The 10,246-nt window shown below is 41.3% G+C and overlaps 1 protein-coding gene across 4 annotated transcripts in view; it reads left to right on the top strand.

Annotated features, from left to right (window-relative positions):
* Positions 1-8,715, top strand: part of MOSPD2 (motile sperm domain containing 2) — a 69,219-nt gene extending 60,504 nt beyond the window's left edge. For 2 of the 4 annotated variants that reach the window (XM_039535068.1, XM_039535076.1), the window contains exon 15: positions 577-6,282. In XM_039535068.1, coding sequence (XP_039391002.1) covers positions 577-723 — 147 coding nt within the window. In that variant the 3' untranslated portion in view covers positions 724-6,282. Of the gene's footprint in view, positions 1-576; positions 6,283-8,664 lie in introns of those variants that run through there. The other 2 variants (XR_005597652.1, XM_039535086.1) reach the window with 2 other exon arrangements.
* The last annotated feature ends 1,531 nt before the right edge of the window (positions 8,716-10,246 follow it).

The following is a 10,246-nucleotide window of genomic DNA, read 5'->3' on the forward strand; positions in this document are numbered from 1 at the left end:
GAATTATAGATGAATAGCTTGCCGCTATAAATGGCAGTAGAAGATTTAATGAAATAGTACAAAGCAAGTTCCAAACTGAAAATATTTTCAGTGGAGGAACTGAATGGTTCAGAGTAACTGTAAACTAAATACAGTGACATCATTATTTTAATTATTCTTGATATAATGAACTCTGCTACATTTTCCACTTCCAACACACTACTCTCATTCCTTTTATATGTATTACATACCTCAAGGAGTAGAATTGCTAAGTGTCCCTATCTGTCGATTAGTAGAAAAGTGTTGTTTTTTATATATATACATACATACATAGATCTAGCTAGCTAGCTATAGGTTAAGATAGAATTGCTTATACCTCTGAAATAGTATCTTCTACAGATGTGATCCAAATTATGGGAGCACATTGTGATAGAGGAATTTTTGAAGATGTTTTGTGTGTATCTTATAAAATATACTGTTGGCTAATTTAGTATTGTAACTGCTTCTCAGAATTACGTACAGCTAAAATCACTAGAGATAGGAGAGTTCATTCAGCAAAAAGCTGTTTAATATCATATAACCTGTTTTTCTTTTCAGCTAACTCAATTGTTACAGGTTAATAGAAGACTTCAAGAGCAGATTGATCGCTGTGTCTGGTTCCAGCAGCTAATAGTTGTATTAGCATTGTTCTTAGTTGCTATTGCTGCCTTTTGCTTCTACGTGTTGTACACTCAGAGATGCTAAACAGCAATGCTTTGCACTACCCCTGCTGGCTGTGTTAATCGGTTTGAAAGGAGAGAGAATCCAATGCTGCTCCATTAAACCCTGAAACTACCAAAAACGAGAGAGGTCTGTGCTGTAAAGTACAACGTTGAGTCATACTATTTGCTGTTAAAAGAAGAAACGAAAGACCAACAAGAGTTCAGAAATTTACTGAAACTGTCTTGACACTTACAGTACAGAAAAAAGATATTAAAAGAGCTAGGAGCTATGTTCACTGGACAAGTTATTGAATATTACCAAACAGAAAAGATGAGTAAATGTAACAATATACGGTAACTTTAAAACTGCATAGAATATATTATTTTTCTCTTTTTGGTTGAAGTACTTTGAATGTCACCTTTTTAGTTTCATTCATTCTCATGCATGCAGGATATACTAAAAGGTGCAAGCAGGCTGCTTAAATTTATTTAAAAAAATAACTTTTTTTTTTTACAGAATTAAAATTGTTATATAGTACAGGTTAGATTTTTCTTACATGATATGTGTGTATGTACATAGTGTATATGAAAATAGGGAGACATGGACCTATAGTACACAGTAGTTAAATGGTGATTCTTTTTGAAATTCAGGAACAGCATTCTTATCATGGTTAAGTCTTTATTTTTTGTTTTTTTCTGAATGTAAAACTATTGTATAAATATTTCATGCCAAATAGTATACACAGTACATCAGTTTGTAGCCATATTCCCCAGAAAAAATGCCTGCCATAATTCTGAAGAAATTTGATAAAAATACTTCTGTTGAGATGCTGTCCTAATTAATTATAGATATTTTGTTTTATTAAATTTTCCTGCTCTAATGTTTACTAATTTCACATGGTTGTGGAAGGAACTCTTTATACGAACTTAAAAGCAACAGGCTGTTAAGTAGGTCAGCAATAGTCAACTGCATGATTCATATAAAAGCTAAAAATCAATGTAAGAAACATTTCTGAGTGATGTGCAATCATTCAATCATGCATGAATATTTGGAGGAAACAAGCCAGATCAGGAAAAGATTGAGTATATTAGATAGACTATGAAAAATATAGTATCTGCTGCTTCTTTGAAAGCATTTTAGGAATGGTATATAAAACAAGTGAGAATTTATTCTAGCAAAGATTCTTTGTACTCATTTCTGTAAATATTTATATTGAAATGATCTAAAAATTAAAAGCCTAAAAGGAGACATGGTATCTTTCATAAATTTTTAAGGGTCTCTCTCCGCCCCCCCCCCTTTTTTTTTTGACTGACCATTTATAATAAATGCTTGAAACTTAAAACTGAAATCTAGTTTTTGTTTTCACCACAAATTGGCTTGTCCGGATAAGTCTCTTTATTAGTGCTGGGCCGATGGCTTTGATTTTTTTTTAATCAGTTAGAAAAGATCATTGCAGAGTTAATGTTATATTTTGAATGTACTGTTCCCCCCAAAAAAAAATTTAAGGGGGGGGGAGAACAGGACAAACTGGGTGTCAGTGTCTCTTTAATGATTATAGGTGTGGCATCATTGACATAAAGTAAAAGAAAATTGTTTAAAAAAAATTGATCAATAGTTTATTCTACAAAATTAGATAGTGAACTAATAGACTAATTCTGATTAAGCAGAATATCAATCCAATAAGGTTACTGAAAATTTACTATAGAAATGGAAAGCTTTTGCAGAAATACCTTTGTACTTAGTGAGCTATACTGAATTAACTCATGCTTCACGTTACTTTATCACAATGTTCTCTTTATTTTTTCATTATTCTGGGTTTTGTTCAGCTTGCTTTCTGCTGTTCTTTTATTTTCTATAATATTTAATACATTCAAACATAGGTTACCATTAGCCATATTTGTTTAAATTATTTTCCTGTACTTCAGATTCCAAATATTTCACTGTCAACAAAGCATTTAATGGAACATCCTCTGGAAAAATAATCTAGAGTTCTGGTAACATACAGTAATTTGTAAATTAGAGACAAGTTTTACTAACTCTGTTTATAAAATGCTTATTGCTAATTTTGATTGGATATAGTAGCACTTTTTGTAAAATTGCAAGAAATATATTCTTAGAATCTTTGCCAATATAAATATTCTAATGCTCTGGTGCTTTCATATATTTTCAGTATTTTTAATACAATGTTAGTATTTACTTTGTATAATTGATCAGATGAACATGTTTTCTATTTTAATATGTTTTAGAGGAATAAATACACTTGTGAAAGATAAGGGAAAATGTGGCATTTACTGTTTAGAGTCTTAAAAAATTGATTGTAGAGTTAAAAATCTGTGGGTTTTGCAGTAGGAGTTTGTCCTTTTAGGGTACAGTTCCTAGCACAGTGGGACACCAACCTAGCAATGGCATCTAGGTACCAGGTTTACCGTGTGTGTGTGTTTGTAATGTACACACACCACGCGCACAGTCTTGTTAAACCTAACTAGAATTTCAGTACCATATAGCATATGAAGATATAAATGTAATCCAAAGAGCATAATGAACCACAGAATAACTTCACTTTTGGGGCTAGGTTTATTTGGTACTTCCTCAGTGCAAGGGGCTGGACTTGAGGACCTCTGAAGGTCCTTTAGTGTCCTACATTTCAACGATCACGCAACATACAGTTACTCTTTGAGTAGTGTCCCTATGGGTGATCCACTTCAGGCACACATGTGCCTCTTGAGCCTTGATTGGAAACTTTCAGCTAGAAGTGTCCGTTTGGCCCGTGCATGTTCCCTATGCCTCCTCATGCCAGACACCAAGGCTATATAGGGGTGCATGGCTGATCCGTCCTCAGTTCCATCTCAACTGCCTCGACCTGAGACGGAGACTTAGCGTGTCTGCCTTGAGCATGCCTCAGCCTTTCTAATATTTCCCTAGTGTTAAGATACTTAGTCTAGTAGTTGGTGGTAGTTTGTGTAGTTATAGTTAATTAGTTTTTATACGTGTTGAGGGATTAGTTTGTTCTCCTCTCACTTTTTCCCTCTGGGAGACTCGTTTTCATGGCAGAGCATGCCTGGCTTGCCAGGCTTCAAACGCTGCCTCTCCTGCCAAGAGGCTATTCCTGTAATCAACAGCCACTCTAAGATTGTCCATTGCTTGGAGGAGTCCCACGTCTCCCAGAAGTGAAACTTCTGCTTGGCCCTCAATTCTAGGGGAAGGAAGAACAGGGAGATCAATTAAATACGGTTCGTGATGAAACGCTTCCTGTGACCAGAACCAGGTCAGGAGATCCTCTCCCCTACACACACCATACATCTGGCCCCAGACAGATCCAGCACTCCCTCTGTCTTGGGGCATGCTTCCTGTAAGGAAGGGAACATTTTGGAGGCTTCTGGGAAGACTCTCAAAAAGAGGAGTGTGGACTCACTCTGGGGAATCAGGTCCCCAGTCAAGTCTATGGTCTCTGAGGGTACCATTGAGACCAAGGACGACTCCACTGGTACGAGCTAGGCTGTGAAGCCCCAGAGCTCTGAAGAAAAGAGACATCCCTTCAATAGGGCCCCAGTATGCTCTCTCAGTAAGGAGAACGGTCATAGGGCACTATTGAGTTGGGCCCATCCATTGATCTAGATCCAGCCTTCCATACCGTTGCAACCTTTATCCCAGCCATTGACATTGATGCACTCTATCCAGCCACCCATACTGGTGTAATTTGGCATCAAACAAATGACGACACCCATCTTCAACTGCGGTGTTGCCATCATCATCTTTACCATCAACTTCAGTGACCAGGGCCATGGCTACCACGTTAATGCTGGATCCTTTCTCAGTACTGCACGAATCCTATACTCTAAGGACTTTTTGGTATCGGATGAACTGGAGTCTTTGCTTTTTTTTATGGATACAATGTGGCTTTCAGTGCTGAGACCCATGTCCAAGCTACTATCCTCCAGCACTGCAGGACTCCACCATTTTCAGTGGGTGCCCTCCCACCATAGGATGATGTGAAGAAGGAAACTTCTAAATGGTGGTGTTCCCCAACATACTCCTTCAGGAATACCTTTTCAGCTTGTCAACAGGGAGCATTATACTGGTCACCAAGAGTGGTGGAGCCAGTGCTGTATGCCACCTCTACTTGTTGTAAATTGATAGCAATTTACCAAACCACTGGTAGTGTCTTATAAGGAGACCAGAGTTATGCAACCTTCACCTTGCCAACCAGCCTTCTCACAGGAGACAGTCGAGGAGCAGGAGGCTAGGCAGATGAAATTCCAAGTCATCTTTGTTGGCGGACAAGGCGGTTATGCTTCCGTTGCTGACAACTTCAGACAATTTCAAGACCTCATTAGGAGGATAGCTGCCACTCTTCAGATCCCTTCAAAAAGGTCAAGGTTCCACAATACAAAGTGCTAGATATCTTGCAGTCAGCAACACTCTCCAAAATGGCGCTACCTATCAGTGAGGCTAAAATGGTGTGGCAAACACCTGCCACTTTTCTGCCCCCGCCCACCTTGTAAAAGGGCGAATGAAAAGTACAATGTTCCCCCCCCTATAGATTCTGACTTTGTTTTCCTGTCTCCTACCTAACTCATTGGTGGTGCATGCAGTAAGTGAATGGGGTAGACAGCATTTTTCTAGGTTTATCCCTTACCATAAGGACTAGAAAAGGCTGGATCTCGTATGGGCGAAAGTCCTATTCATCAGCAACCCTGCAATTTTTTATTGCAAATTAGCAGGCGATCATGGCTAAATACAACCTCACCAATTATAACAGGCCTGTGACCTTTATTGAACAATTGGCACAAGTACACGGGGAGCAGTTCCAGTCTGTGGTCTCTGAGGGCCAATTAATAGCCAGAACTGCTCTTCAAGCATCCTTAGATGCTGCGGACACTGCGGCCAGATCCATCTCCACAATGATAGGCATGGGGCATCATGACTCCAGCTCCCAGGGTTTCCAGAAGAGGCACAACGCTGTGGGGGATCTAAGATACTTAAACAAGGATGTGAAGCCTCAAAAGTCTAGGATGACGACTATGGCAACAGTAAGTCCCTTACTGGAGAAAGGAGATTAGTTTTCGGCTCTCTACCTACAAGATGCCTATTTTCATATATTGATACACATCACACAGGAAATACCTACGCTTCACCATAGGCCAGGATCATTTCCAATACCGGGTGCTTCCCTTTGGCCTGTCATCATCCACAAGGGTGTTCTCAAAGGTATTGACAGTAATGGCAGCTTACTTTCGGCAGGAAGTGATCCTGGTCTTTCTGTACCTCGATAACTGGCTGCTCAAAGGTCTCTCCTACAAAAGTACTGTTATCCATCCACATGGCCCTTGCTCTGTTCCAGGAGTTGGGCCTGCAGCTGAATGTAAAAAAATCCACATTGACACCTGTACAAAAGATGCAGTTTGTACGGGCATATTTGGACTCATTGACAGCCAGACCCTACCTTTGTTTGGGCACGTTAGGACATGGCAGCTTGCACCTGTGTGATGGATTACACAAGGCTGCATTTTTTATGCTTCCAGTGTTGGCTCTGATCAACCTACTCCCCAGTCAGGGATACCCTGGACAGGCTGTGATGGTTCCCCCTGCAAGTAAAAAAAACCTCCTCTAAACTGGTGCAAATCAGTGTCGGTGTGATGTGTCACGCAACAGAAAAGTATGCCCAAAGACTTTAACAACCAATGTATCCCTGTTAGGATGGGGAGCCCATCTCAATGCCATCACAATTCAGAGCAGGTGGACAACCCAGGAAACAAATCTACATATCAGTCTATTTCAGAGCTGTCCGGAATGCTTGCAGTCATTTTCTACCCCTCATCAAGGGCAAATCAATCAGAGTCATGATGGACAACATATCCTGCGTGTTCTACATCAACAAGCAGGGAGGAACAAGGTGCCCCATGCATGGAAGCAATGAAGCTATGGATCTGGTGCATAACCCATCAGATCTGTATTCCAGCTGTCCACCTCACAGGCATTTGGAACGCCACAGCCAGTGCCCTCAGCAGACACTTCTCACAGTACTACGAATGGGAGTTGGACACAGATTCTCCACAGCATATTCCAAAGATAGGAACTGCCACAGGTTGACCTTTTTGCTTCCTCAGAAAACAAGAAATGGCCTCTTTTCTCCTTACCACTTGGGAGACACCTTTCTTCTATGTTAGAAGGATGGGTTTGTTTTATGTTTTCCCCCATACACCCCTAATTCTACAGGTCATAAACTAGATCAGACATGAGAGCCTTATAGTGCCTACCTCTCCAAGACAGCCATGGTAATCATATTGCTTCACCTCTCTAACTGCCATTCAAGCTTCCAGCCGTTTCTCATCACCTATCTCAGAATGTGGGGTGTGTGCTTTATCCCAGCCTGGTGGTTCTGCATCTCAGGCTATGGTTCCTCAATGGTTCTGTAGTTAGAGGCTTCCTGTTCTGTGGAAGTACAAGAAGTGCTTCTAAACCGCACGCAGACATCAGCCTGTAATACTTACCTTCAGAAATGAAAAATATTCTCTTATTGGTGTGGTCATTGCTCCCACTGGCCTGTTCAGTTCCATTTCCACTAATCCTGGATTACCTGTTGGATCTGAAGAAATCGGGATTATCCATCAGCTCGGCCAAGGTACATTTGGCTGTATATCAGCCTTTCATCCTACAGTGGAAGGATACTCCATATTTTGCTCACCCAGCATTTCTAGATTCATTAAAGGTAGGGCTATCTGTACCTCCACATTATATAGCCAACCCCAACGTGGGACCTCAACCTGGTTCTCAGTCACTTAATGAGACATCCATTCGAACCAATGGCAAATTGTTCTGTGCTCCATTTATCTATGAAGATTGTCTTCTTAGTTGCCATCATGTTAGTCCGTAGGATCGGGAAAATCAGGTCCTTACTGGTGGATCCCCCCACTTTTACAGTGTTCTTCAAAAATAAGTTCTCCTACACCCACAGCCTAAATTCCTACCAAACGTTCCACTGGATTGCTACTTTAATCAATCCATCCACCTACCAGTGTTTTTTTTCCGAAACTTCATAGTTCTCAGCAGGAATACTATTTCCATACCACGGATGTTAGAAGAGCTTTGGCCTTCTATTTTGGCTAGGCAATTTTAAAGATCACCTAGGCTTTTCATCCAGGGGATTCTCTCTCTGTCCTCTATTCAGAGACTATCAAAATGGATAGCTGGTTGTATTTTCACTTATGAGTCTGCAGGTTCTAACCCCCCACTTAAGGTGATAGCACATTCAACCAGATCTTAGGCAACATCTATGGCATTACCGAAAAATGTACCAATTTCTGAGATTTGTAGGGCCACTACATGGGATTCAATACATGCATTTATGAAAGATTACACCCTTATCCATGACGTCAGATCTGATGCAGCACTTGGTTGTGAAGTATTATCTTCAGTTCTGGACTCCATTCCAAATCTCCCCCCTCCTAAGGATACTGCTTGGAAGGCACCTGAAGTAGAGTACCATTAGGGATGGAAGAAGGAGAAATGACACTGTGTGCATACCTGTGGTCCGTCACGGTGTGTGTCCTTATGGGCTCTCCATTACCCACTTCTTTCTCCACTGCTGTGGACTGTTCTTTCAGAGATGTTTGGGTAGAGAACCGAGGGCTGTTCACCTACACAGCCCTATAGAGCCTTGTTGTCTGGTACAAAGAGGCATAGGTCACACGCATGTGCCGAATGGGCATGGCTAGATGAAAATCTCTGATCAAGGGCCCTACAGGCACATGTGCACCTGAAGTGGAGCACCCAAGTGGGGACACATCTTGAGCAACCTCAGTTATAGTGCAAGGTGAGTAACCTCTTCTTCAAGCATGTTTTAATCCTAAAGCAGCAGGTTAAACTAACTTTATATGCGTTTCAGCTAAAGACTATGTACATATTAGTGTTTTCAGTAGTTTTAAGCTCTTGTGATTTATTTACCCAGGGAAGCACAATTTATTTTTACTGTTCATTTTGCAGAAGTTCCTACTTTTGAAGCTGAGTAGAGTCGTATAGCACACAATGATCAAGCTAGGAGATTTGAAGTGAGTGGCTTAATTTAAAATAGCATACGATGGAAGGATCATTTTGAGCATTTTCTTTTAAGTTCATATGTATATCTAAAGTTCTGAGCCTAAACCCATTTATTAAGTAAATTAGCAAAATGTAGAAAAGTGGGTCTGTGTTTTTCCTTACGTTTTCCTCATCAGAGGTAATGCAATGGTTTCATGTGCTGCAAAATGGGGCAGTTACTAGATGAATCATATATATTCACACTTGGGGGGAGCTAAGATTAGAACCCTACTTCTTGAGCTGTAAACACTCACACTTGAACTAAAGCAGAGCTCCTTTATTTTTACAAAAGTAGCAAGCCCCTCACACTTTCTAAGGGCCAGCTAGTTGAGGGCAGTATTGTACATGCGCACACAAACGGTACATTATGTAGTAGCAACATAATGATGTATTGGAACACAGATCTCTTCAGTGGTAATCTTGCAGGGATTCAAGATATAAAAGAAGAGTTCTTACATTCTCTTCTTACCAGATGACGGACCATGATTTCACCAATGTCATTGCAGAGTATGCTTGATGCCTTCTGATCAAGAGAGCTGTTTAGTCATGAATGATAGATAGAATTGTTCTGGTTAAATAAATAAAGTGTGAGACAAGTTGCATTTGGGGTGAAAAATGTGTTATAAGGGGCAAAAATTAAGACTCCTACCCCCAAAAAATATTTTATTCAGTGGAAGAGAACAGCAGAATAGGATGTCCCTCCTTTCCCCATTGATCTATAATCTTCCATAAACCAGGCTTTCTTGAAAGGTACTGTCAGAGGCAAATTAGGGGTTTGTGGGGCCTGGGGCCAGAGCAAGTGGGGGCTCTTCCCCACCCATTCCACCTGCAGTCCCCCCTACCGCTCCCCCAGTGCTCCTGCCAGAGAGCGCGGGTCAGGGCACAGGGGCTTGCTCTCCTGTCTGCCCAGTGCTACTGCTAAGGAGTGGGATTGGGGCATGGGGGGTGCTCCAATTGGCCAAGGCCCCTGGGCTGGGGCCCAGTGGCTAATCCACTATTGGGTACTGTTTGTAATGTCCCCCACCCCCATGGGTTCTGCCCTCATGTCGGGAACTGGAGATGATCAGCAACTCTACGGTAGTCAAGGCTCATCATAACCCCTGCGCGCGCACTCCTCCTTTCCTCTTACTCTGTTCTCTTATTACATCAACCCACTCCACTCTGCCAATGATTCCTGCCTTTAGTGCCCATGTATCATTTTCTCCCAGAAACATCTCTGTGCCTTCTTCTATGCTGCCCCTTATGTGTGAAACACCTTTTCAGAGCTAGCATACCAGGGTACTGCTCTCTCCTGCCAATCTCTCCTCAAAGCCCAATTCTACTGACACACAAGAACCTGCCCAATTTGTCTGACCAGGTTGAGCAGCATTTGGAGACAGCTGATTATACTTTGATAAAAGCTTCCAAATGGTTTGTCATCATCAAGTAATACATATTGTTAGCCTGTCTGATTGCTGCTGTTGGTGACTGGTTGGGTGTGCCAGATGAG

Source organism: Mauremys reevesii, linkage group 1 (genome assembly GCF_016161935.1).
Source record: "Mauremys reevesii isolate NIE-2019 linkage group 1, ASM1616193v1, whole genome shotgun sequence".
NCBI classification, from domain to species: Eukaryota; Metazoa; Chordata; order Testudines; family Geoemydidae; genus Mauremys; species Mauremys reevesii.